Raw genomic sequence first — 20,199 nt, forward strand, 5'->3', positions numbered from 1 at the left:
TTTTCATAGTGATCATAATCATACGTCGATTTCATAATATACATCGTCGTCGTAAAAAAAAATCGTCCTAACATATTAATCAAATTTCAAAATCGTCGGAGCTTCCTCTAATAACTTCAAAATCTCTAAAAATTGCTCTATTGCTGGTTTCAATAGTGTCATCTACCTCAAACATACTTCAAAAATCATGATCCCATACAAAATACATCTCTCAAAGCGATTGCAGTATCACAATTGTTCCAAAAATATATGTGAGCAGTTCACAAAATGCAGACAAAATACAATTTCATAAGTGTGAAGTAATCCAACTGCGTAGTTTGCTAGACATGTGTCTACCATGTAGTAAAAAAATTTCCATTTCCCTCTGCTATATGACCAGATAGCTGTGTAATTCTGCAATAGAGAAATGTGGTACCGATGTGTAAAACTGTATAAGCAAATACCATATTAGCTAGCGCTCCTTGTGCTTGCCACATGCATGGTACACAAACTAGGCATACCCTCATTAGGGAAGATGTAATTATACCTTCAGATGTTACAGATTAAAATTTCGGAATGAAATGAATCACTGAAAACCTTCTCTGTATCATAATCATAATCTAAAATATATCCTAAAACTGTTCCAAGTATAAAGAGTAACAATTGAAATGCGTGTCATATAGCACTAAACTATAGTTCTTGCTGAATTTCTGTCGTTGCTTAGCGGCAAAAATGTGCCAAGTGTCGTAGTTATCGTCGTCCTTAAGCATACTTCTCCATAAAGTAAAGTGCTATGCGTATACATGTCATAGTTATTACGTTCATTGCCATCACCTTGAATGTACTGTTCTGTAGCGTATTGTTGTGTTATGAAAATAACTGTGTTACTGTAGACATGCCGTAAAGGTGATTACTAAAACATGTTTTACTTTTTAGAAGTCCGCAGAAATACTTTGCAGACATAAAACAGTTACAGAGCAAAAGATATGATAAAAATATGTCACTCATAAGTAGCGTCGTTGTATAATCGTGTAGATGTTAAACATACCAAATACTGTGTCGTCTGTGACCTCTCAGAAAGTACTTCAAATAAAAATTTCTCTACGTGTAAATCAAAATGTTGCAGCAACACTTCATTAGTATTATTTGATTCAAGAATGTGGAATTTATAGTCATGACGTAATGGTGCAACTAACAAGTGAAAATGTACACACAATGAGACTGTAAGGTCTGTTCCCCATGAAAGTGAACTCGTAATATTACTGTCTTTATAAGTTCCATAGGTTGTTGACTAGATAGCTGAATTCAAAACATTGCTGCATTAGAATGTGACAAAACGTACTAATAACTTGAAATGAAAAATTTAATGTCAAAGAGTAGGTCAGAAAGCAAACTATTTCTCAATAAGCGGTTTTACATGAGATATGTGGTGTAATCCTTTACTTTTCGTACTGCTCAGAGTTTAAACATCAACGCAATTATCATGTGGTATATGTCGGATCCTGTAACATCCATTGTAAAACAAAAAGAATTTGTAACTCAAATGTTTCTTCTTATGTGACAATGAATGGGCTTTAATGAGAAGTTTTTGACCAATGTGTAGTTTCTTTGCATTTGTCTTACCATGTAGTTATCTACTTTTGTATGCAGCAGAATTTATATCTTTAATAGCTAAATCAATTACGTCTTTATGTCGAAGTTTACGTTTATTCGGAAAAGGTACAAGCTCTCTGATTCTGTTCGGTGGTTCCTCATTCTTCAGTATAAGAATAGTTGCTAAAGCAGTGGAGTCATGAGCCATTTCATTCAGTACATTTAGAAATAAGTGTAAGTATCTGTCCCAGTAGTGATGCTTTCTGTGACAACAAAGTCTGCAAAGCTTATTGATTTATTTCAGACGGGTTACAATGTGGAGAGTGGAACGAAATAAAAAACACACTTGCTTTTTCGATTCCGAAGCATGAGTGAGGAAACAGCAGATCTGAATTTTGGTCCGTTATCTGAAATGACTTTGGCAACGTGTCCAATTTAACGCAAGAAATTTTTAACAGAGGTGTTGGATACAAACCGTCCAGTGGCTTTGCGTAACGGTGTGAAGGAAACAAATTTTGAAGTAAGTTCATCAGCTACTAGAACGTATGAAAATCCCTTCAATTTTTTGACAAGGGTCTCAAGAAGAGAAACTGTAGCCAATTCTTTTAAGTTAGTAGCAATGATAGGAAACAATGGAGTACGGGTGTGAGATAGTAGATGGTTTAGCTTTTTGACAAAGTTTACAAATAAACAAGACTCTCCTAAACCTCTTTTCCATGTTGTTAAAATAACAAGTCGTCCGAGGAACGTGATACCATTTTCGTGGACGAAAATATGCGTAGCTGAAATGAGTGTACTAGATGAGCTTATTAAGAAAATCGTCCGGAATACAAAGTACCTATAGCTCCTCATCAAACAGTAAAACGTTTTAAGAGTATGTTGTTTCTAACCAGACCATAATAACGAAACAGCCTGTGTTCCTTCATGCCATTTGCTTTTGCTATCTTTCGAAATCAGATCCTTGCTTTGCTCATAAGCGATGTCATTTAAAGATGTAGTAACGAAGTTTTCAAAGCCTTCTTTTTGAATGTAAAGAATACTGAAATTTTTCTCACTGTTTGCTTCTGTGTCGCTTTTCACAACGCCAGCCGGTGCGCGTGACAGTGAGTCCGCAACATTGTTTTCCTTGCTGGGAATGTACACTGATAGCTAAGGCTTCCAGTTCAGTGACGGAATAATTTATTTCAGATTTTGTTAGCACACGGCTAGCAAACGCGATGGTTTTCTAAACAGTAATGTCATTTTCTATGGCTTCTTGAAATAAATGGGCACCAAGTCCATCTTCAGAGGAATCTGTGCTAAGGCAGAAATCTTGTGACAGATCTGGGTGAGCTAAGATTGGCGCGTGAACTAGCGCTTCTCTCAAAGAATCAAATTCCAAATGTGCCTATTCGTCCCAGTTCCTAACAGTGTTTTTGACACTGAGAGAACAAAATTTTGGTGATACAAGAATTTTCATATTCAGGAAACGACGGTAGGTTTTCGAGAGACCTAGAAAACTGACAAATTGTTTTTTTGTGGATGGAACTGGAATGGCTCTCACTGCTTCCAACTTTTCAGGATCTGGCTGAATGTCATCAGAAGAAATAATGTGTCCCAAAAACTTCACCTTTATCCTACAGAATTTAGATTTTTCCAAGTAAACTGTAATTCCAGATTCTGCGAAAAGACATAACACGCTGTTGAGGATAGGATTATGTTGTTCCCAAGAGGCTTGTACTATTAAAATATAGTCCCCATATGAAGTGAACTGTCGTTTTAAGAACTCAGGTAATATGGAATTTAGTCCATGAATGAATGCTATGGAAGAAATTTTCAAACCAAAAGAAAGTTTCCAAAATTGGTAACAAACACAGTTACAAAGAAAAGCCGCATATTTTCCACATTCTGTATGAAGTCCAATTTGATAAAGCTGGATATGCGATCAATAGAGGACAACAATTTTACGGCATTGAAATTCTGAAGAAGTTCTTCCAAGTTTTGCGGTCTGTCGGCTTCAGGATTGATGATAGTGTTTAATTGTCTCAAATCTAAGACAAGCCTTATCGATCCATTATCCTTCTCAACAATGTATAATAGATTATAGGATGAGCTTACTGCTGGTTCAGTAATGACCTCGTCAAGCATAGATTGTACTTCTGTTCTAACATGGGCTCTGTAATGTCCCGGAATTACATATGGTCTGAAGCAAAATTTAGTATGCTCAAGAACACGAAACTGGTAATGAAATCCTTTAATTGTTCCTGTTTTGTATTAGAAAACAGTGGAATGTGCTTGTAAAACGTAAAAAATATCCTGCCTATCAGTATCATTACAGTTCTCAACTGTTCCAATTTTTTCTCTGAATTAAAACTTTAATATTTAATACGTCATCAATATGATCTCACTCAGTACTTGCAAAGTGATTATTAGTGTCAAGTTGCGTCGAAGGTTCCAAACAAAAGGTAAGGCCGATTGATTTCCTAGTCATAATTGTTCTGGTTCCTATATTGTCTGTTCCTACAGTTATCTCTGCCATAATCATTACCACGGAGTGGTGACCATTCCTTGTAACTATTGGTATTCTGCCAACTGTTGTCATACGGGATTGTCTGTTTTGGTCACGATTTACGTTATAATAATAGCCTTTTCATGTTGGGTTATTATTTCTGTCGTGTAGGAAATGTGATGGATGTGAACTGCAATTGTTGTTGTTTTCCTGTTTTTGCATCATGCAACTCTCTGTATCAATATCCAGTTTTTGCAACAGTCCCTCAAAACTTTCTATGTCATCTTTACAGAGTCCAACTAAAGTAATAGGTCTTTAATGTTCGGCAATTTAATTAAGCAAATGTGGATGAGTTCCAAGGGTCTGTAAAGGTTTGACAAATACTGGTTCTTGTACAACATATCGTCAGAATATTTTACCGAGCTAAAAAATTCAGACTTTCCGAAATGTTTCATCATTATAATGCTGTGTTTTACTTGATCTTGAGTAGCCTGAGAACAGTATATAGAGAGGAAGGCATGGCTGAAATCTTCTTCACTGTGACAGTCGCGAATAACCGATCTCATTCTTACAGCTGGTTCATTCCCTAAACAGCCACACATAGATTCTAATCTATATTGTGATGACCAATTAGGAGGAAATCAATGAGCAAACTGATGAAACCAAGCTTGTGGATTCTTCAATGTTTTAAATTTACGCATAGTGACGAAGAGCTTATAGTCAAAGTCTTCATGACGGCGAGTTGCTAATTGGTCATTGTTACGTCGTGTCGGCGGTTCCATCTCAAGGCTCGGTGCACCTTGCCAACTCCTTTCAAAATCTCCGTAATACCCAGTGTCTTTAGTTTGTTACTCTTCAGTATTTCTAAATCCCACTTCCCCTGTCGTAGCGCGAGTATCCTCGGAAATATGAAACTCCCGTATCATGTGTGCCAACTGATCTCATACTTCCCGCATTTCTCTTTTATGTTGCATATTAATTTTTTTCTGACTTAGTTTCAGTATCCCAATTTCTTCATACTCCTCTGTATCAGTAAGGGCTACCGGTCTTGTATCATTCAGGTCATCATCTACCTTCGTATATAAATTTGTTAACTGATCCGAAAGTTCGGCTCCTTTTCCCAATAATGAGCTAATTTACTCCTTTAGTTTTTCTGAACCAAATTTTAGAGTGTTCATTTGTGTCGAAATCGTATCTACTGTGTCCTTTAAGTATTCCTGATTATTCGCAGGTTGATAACCATATCGATAAATGAAACTGAGTCAGTTTTGGTCTACAAGGTGTCATGATTTTTGTGAACAATGACTCCAGTTCTTTTATGGCTGCTTCATGATTCTCTAATGTGTTTTCATGTTGCGAAAAAATAGGCTGAAAATGTTCACAAAAATTCTGTTAGTACATCTTCAGAAATCTTTTGATGTTTCGATTCGATTCTGAGTAGCTCAGCAGTAAAATCTTCACGTATTTGTTCAAGCGTTGTGTCTAACTTTTGAAGATTTAGTTCCATTGAGTCTAACTTTTGAAGCTGTAGCTGTGTTCGCTCCTCATTTTGTTCCATTGCGTCTAACGTTTGAAGATTTTGTTTCATTGTGTCTAACTTTTGAAGCTTTTGCTTCATTTGTCTCATTAATTGCAATAACATTGTATTAGTGACTGAAACATGTTTCTCCCTGCTTTTCGGCAGTGCATTTGCGGTGGCAGTATTCGTATTTTTAAAAGCAGAGAAGGCGCCTTGGCTTAATTGAGAAAAGAGTGATGACGCAAAACCTGAATCAACGATATTTGCAAGATTTTGTTCTGTCATTTCCCATTCTAGAAGCGATCTGTTACTGACCGATCGATCGACAATACTTCCCTGTTCACAGATTGTTTCAATGTCTATACCGTGATTACTGAGTGGTCCTGTCCTTATGGACTATTACCAAATTACTGTCTTGAACATTTGTCAGTTCGTAACTAGGCGGTGCTAACAAAATACGATATTCACTGCCATTTCACAGTTTGCTGTGGAGCCTAGTTTTGAGTCTTTCACACGCCATGATTATCACAGTGTTTCATGTGATAACACACTACAAACAATTTGAAAGGCAAAAATGAGGACCCACTAAAAGAGCACTGAAAATAATATATATCTAATTAATATCAAAAGCGAAACCTCCTGGCAGAATAAAACTGTGTGCCGGACCGAGACTCGAAATCGGGACCTTTGCCATTCACGGGCAAGTGCTCTACCAACTGAGCTACCCAAGCACGACTCACGCTCCGTCCTCACAGCTTTACTTCTGCCAGTACCTCGTCTCCTACCTCCCAAACTTAACAGAAGCTCTCCTGCGAACCATGCAGAACTAGCACTCCTGATACAAATGATATTGCGGAGACATGGCTTAGTCACAGCCTGGGGGATGTTTTTAGAATGAAATTTTCCCTCTACAGCGGAGTGTGCGCTGATATGAAACTTCCTGGCAGATTACAACTGTGTGCCGGACCGAGACTCGAACTCGGGACTTTTGCGCTCCCATTCCCCCAACTCACCATATCAGAATTAGGTCGAACACGTCTTGGATGTGACTAAACGTGGCATCAGAGCTACAGCTTCCAGGAATTTAAGGGAATTTTGAGACTTGTGCGTGCAGATATGATGCCACTTCCCTCCAGCGTCCTACGAAGGCCTCACTGCTTCCATGCCACGACGCGTTGCCGCTGTTATGCGTGCCAGAGGTGGGCGTGCCGGCTACTAGGTAATTTGTAATAACGTTCTGGCTGGTCAGTGTATATCTTTCTCCGCCATGCATGAAAACTAGTAACATTATTACAGAATCACAAACTATATTCAGTGCATGTAATATTAATTAATTTAAAATCGTTTAATATTCAAGTAGTGAAGCATTTAAACGCACCTTTATGTTTTACATAAACTTTTCTCTATTTCTGAACAACGTATGTTCATCATTGTTGTAAACATCATACTCAAGACTCACACATAATTGAATTACGGTTTAACAATACCGCTATTAAATAAATCGAACATTGAGGTTATATGTTAATTACAAAAATTATTACAAACATTAAGCTTTTTTTAAATTGCACACTTGCCCAGCCCTGATCAGTCTTCTGCAGCACCTCTGCTTGTATTATCTTCTCAGCATATTCGCTTCTCAGCGCGGATACCAAGTGAGCAATGGAAATAATTACGCCATTTACCGTTCTGTTAATCAAAGTTAATTAAATATCTTCTATTAAAATTATCTTGAGATGACGTGTTGCAGTTGGAATTACCAGTTAACTGTTATGGCATGACTGAGTGCAGCTATATAATCAAATGCTAAGCTGAAACCCGGCCGTCTGGTTGTATGTAATTCGTTATTTATCCTTTAACAACGTAGTACTGTCAAGTCATCCTTGTCACTCCGTATAGCGTTGTTAGCTCCATGCAGCACCTGCTGCGATGTAGGGATGTCTACTGAGGAACTCCATTCGACGCAAGCTACCAGCAGAGTACCGATACCTCAAACAAATATTCTAACATAAAACAAATATTTAGACATTTGCAAGGTATCACCTATCAATATCTTTCTGTACTATTTGATTATTATAAATGTGATAAGAAAGTTATCTGTACATGGGCTTGCTCATGTAAAGATGAGGAGGATACAGAGAATTTCGCACCTGTAACGCTTATGGGACAATTTCCGAATTTAATTGAGCCAAATTCTGCAACTTCACAGTTACTGCTCTCTTTAATCTTGACTCTGCTACGCGGTTTTTACATATCAATTCATGTTAATTCATATCTCGCAATAGCTCGCCAATATCAGAGCAGGTTCAGCAGAACCTTACTTACGCGACCCATTGGCAATCAGCAACTTATGTGCTCTCGTCAAGGGGATGCTGACACGAAGCGTTAGCGTGTCAAAGATACTTGCGAACTGAGGCAAGTTACTGAGATTACTAGGCCTCTGTAACCCCATAGTATGGTCCTTCCTCCGTAGCTAGAATCCTTAATCGACAATGGAGCTGCTCCCAGTGCAATACACCCTGATAGAACAGCAGAATGGTATTTACTTTTCCTGAATCCCTTGAAGGGATTAGTGATCACAGTATGAGTGCCTTAATCAGTACGAAATCACCCTCCTGATGCTGAACAACGTCGTTCACTTTCGTTTACGATTGTAGGTACGGACGGCAGCTCCTGCAGTTCCTCTGCCTGGTGGCCCACGCGATCAGCAGACTGCTACTTGTCCTCACACCAGACTTCCTGGTGCTGTTCATCCTGGCACAGTCCCTTGTATCAGCAGCGGCCGGACCTATGCATGAATCTGCCTTGTCTGTTGGTAAGTGCATCAACACACGCAGCTGCTGTCATAACATTAACGTTGTAGCACGATGGTTTACATACTAACTGTTCTCAGAACTTCAGGAGATAGAAATAACACCAAAAAGTCACCGTAATGGCATCTGCAAATTTATGGAAGACGTATGAGGATAGGTCTCGTCAACAAATGCAGTTATATGTTATCCCATCAGCACATTCAAAGGCAACAAAATGGAGATATCGTAGGTCCTATAAGTTTCGAAATCGAACTGCCCATGTTGTGATCCTGACGTTCACTTGCGTGGAGTCTCACACTCAGTCCAATGCTTTATCCGTAAGTGTTTCCTAGGAGACTTGATGGGCCTTCCAAAAGGAGTAGAATGTCAGGACAGGAAACAGGAGTGTCAAGACCAGGGAGCAGCTGACATAAAACGTTCCTACTACAGAAACAAGATATTTGCGATCAGAATGCCGTAGCTTCTCAATTTACGGCTGGAAGATTGCAATATTTATTTCTGAAAAATTAATAAACCGTTTACGTTCCAGACAGTAATAAATGCTGTATAATTGTCAACCCTTTTGTCAGCTTCCGCGTTTATAACTCCACAGGATGCGCTATTTTGGAATATTCGAAAATGTCGAAAATGCTCAGTCATTCCTATTTAGAATATAATTTACGTTGTACCTACACTGAGAACTATCTGCGTTCTTGCCGACTGTCTTCGAAATGTAGGGAAATCGGCAGTAGACCGTAATTAAACGTATTTAGGAATCCCTAGGTAATGCACAGTTTACAAGTTGTCACGAGAATCTACCTCGCCTGTATAAAAGGAGGTGGGGCGTATTATATTGGCAGTTGGACGGCAGTTATGGGAAATGGGATTGGTCAGGATATCTCAGTGACTTCGAACATGGCCTGATCATTGGATTTATCCCATTCATCAACGTATCTGGGATATTACAAGTGCTTTAAAACAGGCCACATCGACTGTTTGTGATGTGACTGTGATGTAGGAACGCGAAGATCAACCACAGCTAACCCAAAATCACGCCAACCTCGCGTACTGATGCACAGGAGAATTAAGCATTGCGGTGGGAGGCTACAAATAACCGAAAGAGAATCGCCCATGGGTTGAATGGTGCTACCAGAAGCCCAGCTAACACAGTGAGTAGTGGGTACAGTGGTCAAGCACCTCCTCATAAGCCAAATATTTCTGAAGCAGTGCCTTGCTGATCTTATAGTGCTATAAAGAGTGATAACACTGGACAGCGGATGACTAGAATCGAGTGGTTAGGAGCCACTAATCAGGTGCAAATCTGATGGAAGTGTTTGGGTTTGGCAATGCCTGGGGAACGTTATCTTATAATGACAAGAGCGAAGTATGCAGGAGGGTGTGTTACAGAGTGGGTCCCCATATCATGCTTAGAAAATGGTAACTGATTAAGATATAAGCACATTTTACTCAATATAGTGTTCTGCATTCGTTAGAGGAACAGTTCGGAGACGTTGTTGGTATGAGCATGACATTTCAACGAGTCATAAAGCAGCGTCTGTGAATCAACGATTTGTGAAAACCAGCATTCCTGTAACGGACTGACCTGTCCCGATAACTGATTCGAACCCAATGGATCATCTTTGGGATGAGACAGAACGTCGGCAAGTTGACCTAAATTTTGAGAAAAAATTATAAACCATATGGAAATACGTGTATTATTAAATATGTACACAAGTGCTCGGATTAGAAGATTGTAAGACGAGGATGAAGTGTTTCGCTCCTGTTCTTCAATTCGTACATCGAAGAAGCAATGTCGAAAATAAACGAAAGGTACTACACTCCTGGAAATTGAAATAAGAACACCGTGAATTCATTGTCCCAGGAAGGGGAAACTTTATTGACACATTCCTGGGGTCAGATACATCACATGATCACACTGACAGAACCACAGGCACATAGACACAGGCAACAGAGCATGCACAATGTCGGCACTAGTACAGTGTATATCCACCTTTCGCAGCAATGCAGGCTGCTATTCTCCCATGGAGACGATCGTAGAGATGCTGGATGTAGTCCTGTGGAACGGCTTGCCATGCCAATTCCACCTGGCGCCTAAGTTGGACCAGCGTTCGTGCTGGACGTGCAGACCGCGTGAGACGTCGCTTCATCCAGTCCCAAACATGCTCAATGGGGGACAGATCCGGAGATCTTGCTGGCCAGGGTAGTTGACTTACACCTTCTAGAGCACGTTGGGTGGCACGGGATACATGCGGACGTGCATTGTCCTGTTGGAACAGCAAGTTCCCTTGCCGGTCTAGGAATGGTAGAACGATGGGTTCGATGACTGTTTGGATGTATCGTGCACTATTCAGTGTCCCCTCGACGATCACCAGTGGTGTACGGCCTGTGTAGGAGATCGCTCCCCACACCATGATGCCGGGTGTTGGCCCTGTGTGCCTCGGTCGTATGCAGTCCTGATTGTGGCGCTCACCAGCACGGCGCCAAACGCGCATACGACCATCATTGGCACCAAGGCAGAAGCGACTCTCATCGCTGAAGACGACACATCTCCATTCGTCCCTCCATTCACGCCTATCGCGACACCACTGGAGGCGGGCTGCACGATGTTGGGGCGTGAGCGGAAGACGGGCTAACGGTGTGCGGGACCGTAGCCCAGCTTCATGGAGACGGTTGCGAATGGTCCTCGCCGATGCCCCAGGAGCAACAGTGTCCCTAATTTGCTGGGAAGTGGCGGTGCGGTCCCCTACGGCACTGCGTAGGATCCTACGGTCTTGGCGTGCATCCGTGCGTCTCTGCGGTCCGGTCCCAGGTCGACGGGCACGTGCACCTTCCGCCGACCACTGGCGACAACATCGATGTACTGTGGAGACCTCACGCCCCACGTGTTGAGCAATTCGGCGGTACGTCCACCCGGCCTCCCGCATGCCCACTATACGCCCTCGCTCAAAGTCCGTCAACTGCACATACGGTTCACGTCCACGCTGTCGCGGCATGCTACCAGTGTTAAAGACTGCGATGGAGCTCCGTATGCCACGGCAAACTGGCTGACACTGACGGCGGCGGTGCACAAATGCTGCACAGCTAGCGCCATTCGACGGCCCACACCGCGGTTCCTGGTGTGTCCGCTGTGCCATGCGTGTGATCATTGCTTGTACAGCCCTCTCGCAGTGTCCGGAGCAAGTTTGGTGGGTCTGACACACTGGTGTCAATGTGTTCCTTTTTCCATTTCCAGGAGTGTGGGTTGGGATTAAAATTCAAGGTGAAAGGATATCAATGTTAAATTTCGCTGATGACGTTGCTATCCTCACTGAAAGTAAAGAAGTCTAATAACTACGGGATAGTAACTGAGAGTGAACTGGAGAAAGACAAGAGTAGTTACAAGTTATGTAAATGAGAACTGTGTGACACTAAACATCAATCTTGGTGATAATAGGGTAGAGTAGACGAGGTTAAGGAATTGTTGTTTCTTGGAAGCAAATAACCTATGACGTTTGATGCAAAGGAGGACATAGTAAACAGATTGATGCAACGAGGGTGTAGAAAACAGGGTACTACAAACAAGAAGGTATTCCTGTACAAATTGTAGTTTCGTTCATAAAACGTAACGTTTCTTCACTAATTCACCAGCAACCTCAAGATTGTGTGTTAGTTGAACATTAAGAATTCTATTAATAATTCATCAGTAACTTGGGTTATTTCGGTTTTTGGTGAAATATCTAGGTAACCTAAATCAATAAATATTTAGCTGCCTTATTATTTTGTAGTCCTAAGCCTGATGCAGCTACTATTATGTTCACAAACAACAACAGAAATATCATCATTCAAATAGAATTAAAATTAATATACTACATAAAGTTTGTTTTGTTTACAATTTAATTTAATCATGAATACAAACCACGAACTTGAGGTACTATTAATTTTTTGTGAAATTAATATAAAATATATCTCTTAAATGGAAACAATTGTAGATCTGTTCAACAACAAGGTTATACACAACAACAAACAAGTTTTCACGATTAATAATGACGAAAGTAATCCATGGTTTAAAGCAAAAGATTTGGCACAGATATTAGAGAATAATGACACAGATGATGCAATTAGAAAACACATTGATATTGATGACAAAGTAAAATATGAAAATGTATCTAATCTAGGTAAATTACCAGGGTTAAAAGGTAATGAAAAATCTTCCATATTTATCAATGAATCTGGATTATATTCATTAATCATATCTTCTAAGAAAGAAGGAGCTGAGAAATTTACAAGCATGGTTACTCATGAAATTTTACCATCAATTAGAAAACATGGTGAATATAAGATTAGAAAAGATGCGATTGATGCGTATAAATATCAAATAAAAGACAAAATTAATTATATACAACAACTACCAGAATTGAATAAATTAAACACAGAAATAATATAATTAATGGATGATAGAATTAAAATAAAAGATGATCATATTCAAAATTTTTAGAGAATCAGTTAATATTGCTTCAGAAATAATAGATACAAGAAATGATGAAAGAAATAGTTTCGTACCACATGTAGTAAAACAAATGATAGGGTTTAAGACCAACATACATTCTTTTAAAATTATTTGATGATATATGTTAATATAACTATTATGTCGTCAGAATGCAACAAAAAAATTACCCAAGCACCTATATAAAAACCGAAGATAGACATCCAAATTATGAAGAAATGTTAAGATTGAACTATAGTCCTAATTCAATAATTCTATATCAATGAATGAAACAAAATTTAAGTATTGTCTGTCATCTGGTCTTTTTCACTATTTTGAATAATTATACACAAGAACAATTGATTAATGATTTAATTAGTCTTCATCATAAAACTGAACTTTTATAATATAACTTTATCTTTATTTACCCAACTGTAATGTGATTATAGAAACCAAACCATTTAACATAAACTTTATTACCTTTTTTTAATTATTTTTCAACTAAGTATACATCTGGATATTTCGTTGTTGTAATTCTTGTTCATTAAATTGTCCTTTTATATCTTTTTATTTATATGTAATTGGATTAGAATAAATAACATCTTCAATTTCAACTATTTCTGTTGACCAATTAGCTGCATAGCCTTTTTCAAAAAGACCTTTCAATTTACTAATTTTCACTTTATCACCTCTTTTATATTAAGCATCATCTTAAGCAGACTTTAGTCTCTGACTAGATACAGTGTTAATTATTTTTAAGTTTCTTTCATTTACTTCTTTTGGTTTCGTTCTTATCGTAGAATGTTTTGTATTATTATATTCATCTCCTATATCTTTAACTAAGTTTAACCATTTATAATTCCCTTGTAAAGAAAATTACTTCCACATTTCACTTTAAGTGTTCTGTTAAATCGTTCAACAAATGACAATTTTTATTCTGAAAAATTAGAATCATGATTAATGATATATTTTTCATTAATTCTTTAAATTCTTTGTTATAGAATTCTTTACCATTATCTGTTTGTAAATTATATAGTTTTCTATAAAATTATTTTGAAAAGAATTAACTATATTTTTATGTTCATCTTTAATAAGAACAGCAATTGCAAATTTTGAAAAAACATCTATTATGGTCAATAAATATTTATAACCTTTGTTTATTCAAGAAATTCCTTTTAATTTACCTAAAGCCATTCCAACTAAATCAGCTTACTGCAAATCATCTATACCAAAAGAAACATAATTTCTTGTTATAAAATGAAGCATAATTTGCTTACATTCTTCCTTTTGCAGCTTATTGATGTTATTTGTCAGCAAAATGTCCTTTTTCTAAATCTCTATTTTCTCTATAAGAAATATAATGTTTTACACATGCTTCATCTAATGGATATATACCTTTATCACCTTTAAAGTTTTGAAAAGCCAAAGGTCTTATCTTAAAACAGTTCTTGTAATTAGGTAAAAGGCCCAAACAATCTCACACCTTAAGGGCAAAAGAATCTTACTATAAAAATTGGCTAGAAGCCATACAAATACAAACAAAAAGAACAAATAAGAAAAGGCAGTACACCCAATGGCGCTCAGAAGTTTCCGAGGGTCTGCCTGGAATTCAAACACTAATGCTCGCTTAGGTGAGACAGGCAGACAGATGATTCCGCTGGTGCACTTGAATTCAAAATAACCAAGTACAGTTAAACTCCACTGGAGGTTGGCTAAAATTTGCCAACTTGAAAACACACATTGTGTGTCCAGGATCGGTGAGCCACAGACCTCGTAGCAATGGGAACAGCACCACACACTCTAACCGCATGTAGACGCTACCAGTGGCCCTTGCCAAACAACGGGCTGCTGAGATTTCCTCACTGCTCCACGCCAACAGACCAACAACTCAACCCTGGAAGCGGTGAAATAACCAAATATACGTCGGTGATGAGATGACCAACCGAACGACCAACCAACGGTCGTCCGACTCCAATCTCCCTCGGTAGTCGGACCGTTCATGTGTGTCATCAGTGGTCGGCGATCACTTGCTGTCGGCGCCTCACCAGTGCTCCGTCCCCGACGTCACTGCTGCTGTGTCGCGACTGCACTGCTGGTTTGTCCCATACTGACTGCCAGATACATGACGACCTGGAAATACTATGGGTCGCTGCAGAGGTGATACGACAGCGCACTTATTGATACGCGCTGCTGCTGCCGCTCACGGGCAAGTAAGGCAGGAAGTTAGTGACGCCAGTAAATGGAATAAGAAAACGAGGCTTCAGTACCGCAATAGAAGGTGATAAACAATGAATGGGATAAACGCGAGTCGTGCGTGACTCAATAAGGAGGTAAGAGAAAGGCACAGTACTGGGAGAAACATCAATAATTATTATATTTCAGTATTTGGGCCTGCTGATGACTCTGTTGTTTTCTGTGAAAATGAAGTAGAATGCCAGAACTTGAATGGAATGATCTGTTAATTTCAGAATGTAGCTTGAGAGTAAGCAGAAAAAGGAGCAATAGAAATGGTGGTTGTGAATATCTGTATGTTAAAATAGGTGATCACTTTGTTGCTGCAGCGAAAGCAAAACAAATATTGGCAGGCGAAACAACAACATAAAAATTTGAATGGCAAAGAGAGTGCTCGTCGCTAAAGGTTGTCTACAGTGATTAAATGTGGACCTACTACTGAGGAAGGTACTTCTAAGAATTCACCCTTAGAGGATACCATTGTTGCAACTATGTCATAGGTCGTAAAGACACCTGAAAATTGTATAATATATGTGTCTGAGATGCTGATGTTACACGAAAAGGTGCATCAGATTAAATGGACTGACAAGTCTGATAAATTCCCTCCCGCACTTGCGAAAGAAGAACAATGTGGAAAACTGTAACTAGAAGAGAGTAATGAATACACTCGTCAACTACTTCCATTCTGTTAGTGATGCTACAAGGAGTATAAACTTTGGCTGGCAGTGATACCAAAGCAGTCAGGAGACGCATGACCAAATAAACGGAACCATAAACGATCTCATATCGTAAGACTCTTACCACCACACTACTACTGGGAAACACACACACACACACACACACACACACACACATATATATATATATATATATATATATATATATATATATATATATGCCAGGTGATCAGAAAGTCAGTATAAATTTGAAAACTGAATAATTCACGAAATAATGTCGATACAGAGTACAAATGTACACACATGCCTGGAATGACATGGGGTTTTATTAGAACCACAAAAATATGAAAGTTCAAAAAATGTCCGACAGATGGCGCTTCATCTGATCAGGATAGCAGTAATTAGCATAAAAAAGTAAGACAAAGCAAAGATCATGCTCTTTACAGGAAATGGTTAATATATGCACCATCATTACTTAACAATAGCTGTAGTCGAGGAGGTATGTTGTGAACAGCACTGTAAAGCATGTCTGGATTTAAGGTGAGGCATTGGCGTCGGATGTTGTCTTTCAGCATTCCTAGAGATGTCGGTCGATCACGATACACTTGCGACTTCAGGTTTCCCCAAAGTCAATAATCACACGGGCTGAGGTCTGAGGACCTGGGAGGCTAAGCATGACGAAAGAGGCGGCTGAGCACACGATTATCACCAAACGACACGCGCAAGAGATCTGTCACGCGTCTAGCAATATGTGGTGGAGCGCCATCCTGCATAATCATCGTACGTTCAAGCAGGTGTTTATCAGCCAGGCTGGGGATGATGCGATTCTGTAACATATCGGCTTACCTCTCACCTATGACAGTAGCAGTCACTGACGTTTTACTGTCCAGCGCCATCTGTCGGACATCCCGTGAACTTGGTTTCTTTTTTTTTTTTTTTTTGTTCTAATAGAACCCCATGTCATTCCAGGCATGTGTGTCAATTATTACCTCTCTATCTACATTATTCCGTGGTTTATTAAGTTTTACAATTTATACTGACTTTTTGATCACCCTGTATATCATGAAATAAGCGTCAAGCGAAGAAACTACTACAAAGAACGAAACTCGTCTAGCTTGAAGGGGGAAACCAGATGGCTCTATGTTTTGCCCGCTAGATGGCGCTGCCATAGGTCAAACGGATATCAAGTGGGTTTCTTTTTTTTTTTAAATAGGAACCCCCATTTTTATTACATATTCGTGTAGTACGTATGAATGTTTTCGTTGGACCAATTTTTTCGCTTTCTGATAGATGGTACTGTAATAGTCACAAACGTATAAGTACGTAGTATCACGTAACATTCCGCCAGTGCGGACGGTATTTGCTTCGTGATACATTACTCGTTTTAAAATGGACCGTTTACCAATTTTAGAAAATGTCGATGTCGTGTTGTTGTCTGGCTATTGTGATCAAAATGCCCAACGGGCATGTGCTATGTTTGCAGCTCGGTACACTGGACGACATCGGCCAAGAGTCCCGACCGTTCGACGGATAGTTACGTTATTTAAGGTAACAGGAAGTGTTCAGCCACATGTGAAACGTCGATCACGACCTGCAACAAATGATTATGCACAAGTAGGTGTTTTAGCTGCTGTCGCGGCTAATCCGCATATCAGTAGCAGGCAAATTGAGCGAGAATAGGGAATCTCAAAAACGTCGTTGTTGAGAATGCTACATCAACATCGATTGTATCCGTACCATATTTCTATGCAGCAGGAATTGCATGGTGACGACTTTGAACGTTGTGTACAGTTCCGCCACTGAGCACAAGAGATATCACGGAACAATGACAAATTTTTTGCACGCGTTCTATTTAGTGACTAGGCGTCATTCACCAACAGCGGTAACGTAAACCAGCATAATATGCACTATTGGGCAACGGAAAATCCACGATGGTTGCACCAAGATGTTGCGGCGTTATGGGAATAAGGATAATTGCCCCCATTTTATCGATGCCAATCTAAATGGTGTAATTTATGTTGATTTCCTACGTAATGTTCTACCAATGTTATTACAAGATATTTCACTGCATGACAGAATGGCGATGTACTTCCAACGTGATGGATGTCCGGCATATAGCTCGCGTGCTGTTGAAGCAGTACTGAATAGCATATTTCATGACAGGTGGATTGGTCGTCGAAGCACCATACGATGCCCCCACTCTCACTGGATCTGACGTCCCCAGATTTCTTTCTGTGGGGAGAGTTGAAGGATATTTGCTATCGTGATCCACTGACAACGGCTGACAACATGCGCCAGCTCATTGTCAATGCATGTGCGAACATTACGGAAGGCGAACTACTCGCTGTTGAGAGGAATGTCGTTACAAGTATTGCCAAATGCATTGAGGTTGACGGACATCATTTTGAGGACTTATTGTAACAGCATGCGTTCTCAGAAATGATAAGTTCACAAAGGTACATGTATCGAAAGGGACCAACCGAAATAAAATGTTCAAACGTACCTACGTTCTGTATATTAATTTAAAAAACCTACCTGTTACCAACTGTTCATCTAAATTTGTGAGCCACATGTTTGTGACTATTAAAGCGCCATCTATCACAAAGCGAAAAAAGTGGTCCAACTAAAACATTCATACTTCTTTACGTACTGCACGAATATGTGATAAAAATGGGGATTCTTATTTAAATAAACGTAGCTGATATCCGTTTGACCTATGGCAGCGCTATCTAGTGGGCCAACCATAGCGCCATCTGGTTTCCCCCTTCAAGCTAGATAAGTTTCGTTCTCTGCAGTTTTTTCGTTTGACACTTTTTTTTGAGATATTTGGCCTAGTCACATTCAATGGACCACCCTGTATATTGATCTGAGTCTACATCTGCTCCTAGGTGCGCCTTACAATCCAATATCTGATTGAATCTCTGTCTGATCGTGACGTAATGTAACTGAAATCTTTCCAAATCACCCGGTCTATTCCAAGTATAACTCCTCCTCTTGTGATTCTTGAACAGATTATTCGCTATTACCAGCTGAAATTTATTGCAGATCTCAATTAGTCTTTCATCTCTCTCATTCATTGTCCCAAGCCCATATTCTCCTGCAACCCTTTCTTCTAGTCCTTCCCCTACAACTGCTTTCAAGTCCCCATTCACTACGTGATTTTCAACTCATGTTAAATACCGTGTTACCGTTTCAGTATCCTCATATACTTTCTCTATCTCTTCGTCTTCAGGTTTCGACGTCGGCATGTACACGTGAACTGTTGTTGTTGGTGTTGGCTTGCTGTCGATCGTGATAAGAACAACCCTATCACTAAACTGTTTACAGTAACACACCCTCTGTTCCTAACGAATCCCACACCCATTATAAAATTTTCAGCTACTGCTGGCCAGAGGTCCTTGTCTTCTTTCCATTTCACTTATCCCTATTATATCTAGACTGAGCGTCTACATTTCTGTTTTCAGAATTCCTAGTTTCCCTACAATGTTAAAGCCTCTGACATTCCGCGTCCCCAATTGTAGAAAGTTATCCTTTCGTTGATTATGCAATCTTTGTCTCATCGTCACCTTCCCCTTGGTAGTCCTCTCCCAAAAATCCGTATAGGGGACTATTGCGGAATCTTTTGCCAATGGAGGGATCATCAAGACACTTTTTCAATTACAGGCCACATGTCCTGAGGATACACGTTACGTGTCTTTAATTCAGTGGGTTCCATTTCCTTTTGCATCCTCATGTCGTTGATCATGGCTGATTCTTCCGACCTTAGGAGCAGTTTTCCACGTCTAGGGCAAGAGAGCGCCCTGAAACTCTGCCCGCCCTTCCGCCCTCTTGACAAGGCCGTTGGCAGAGTGAGGGTGACTTCTTATGCCTGAAGTCGTCTGCCGATACACACACAGAGTGCCTGATATTTGTCCTCTACAGACGTCCTAAGGTAAAACCATTTGCCGGCTTCAAAATTGCTTTCAGATATCGAATAGTCATACGAGCAAATACTAATAGCCGGCCGCTGGTGGCCGAGCGGTTCTGGCGCTACAGTCTGGAACCGCGCGACCGCTACAGGTTCGAATCCTGCCTCGGGCATGGATGTGTGTGTTGTCCTTAGGTTAGTTAGGTTTAAGTAGTTCTAAGTTCTAGGGGACTTATGACCTCAGCAGTTGAGTCCCATAGTGCTCAGAGCCATTTGAACCATTTGAACAAATACTAATAGCTGGTGACTGAAACTTCAATTTCGCGCGAAGTTGTCCTTGCTGTGTAAATTGAAACCCAAGCTTTCTTCTTGAAATGTGTCAATACTTCGCTTACTCCTGCCCACCATACGACCACCCTTCACTCACTTATTGATGTATTTTCCATGATAGTCACAAATAGAGAATGACGTATCTCTCAAAATATGCACCTAACCTATGTGTCCATGTCGTAATTTTAATGATGTATTCCCT

At 39.7% G+C, this 20,199-nt stretch overlaps 1 protein-coding gene across 1 annotated transcript in view; it reads left to right on the forward strand.

The window, feature by feature from the left end:
* LOC124790029 (solute carrier family 22 member 7-like) overlaps nt 1–20,199 on the forward strand; it is a 127,997-nt gene that overhangs the window by 43,157 nt on the left and 64,641 nt on the right. The window contains exon 4 of the mRNA XM_047257585.1: nt 8,234–8,391. Within this exon, the coding sequence (XP_047113541.1) occupies nt 8,234–8,391 (158 nt within the window). The remainder of the gene's footprint in view (nt 1–8,233; nt 8,392–20,199) is intronic.

This window comes from Schistocerca piceifrons, chromosome 3 (genome assembly GCF_021461385.2).
Source record: "Schistocerca piceifrons isolate TAMUIC-IGC-003096 chromosome 3, iqSchPice1.1, whole genome shotgun sequence".
Lineage (NCBI taxonomy): Eukaryota > Metazoa > Arthropoda > Insecta > Orthoptera > Acrididae > Schistocerca > Schistocerca piceifrons.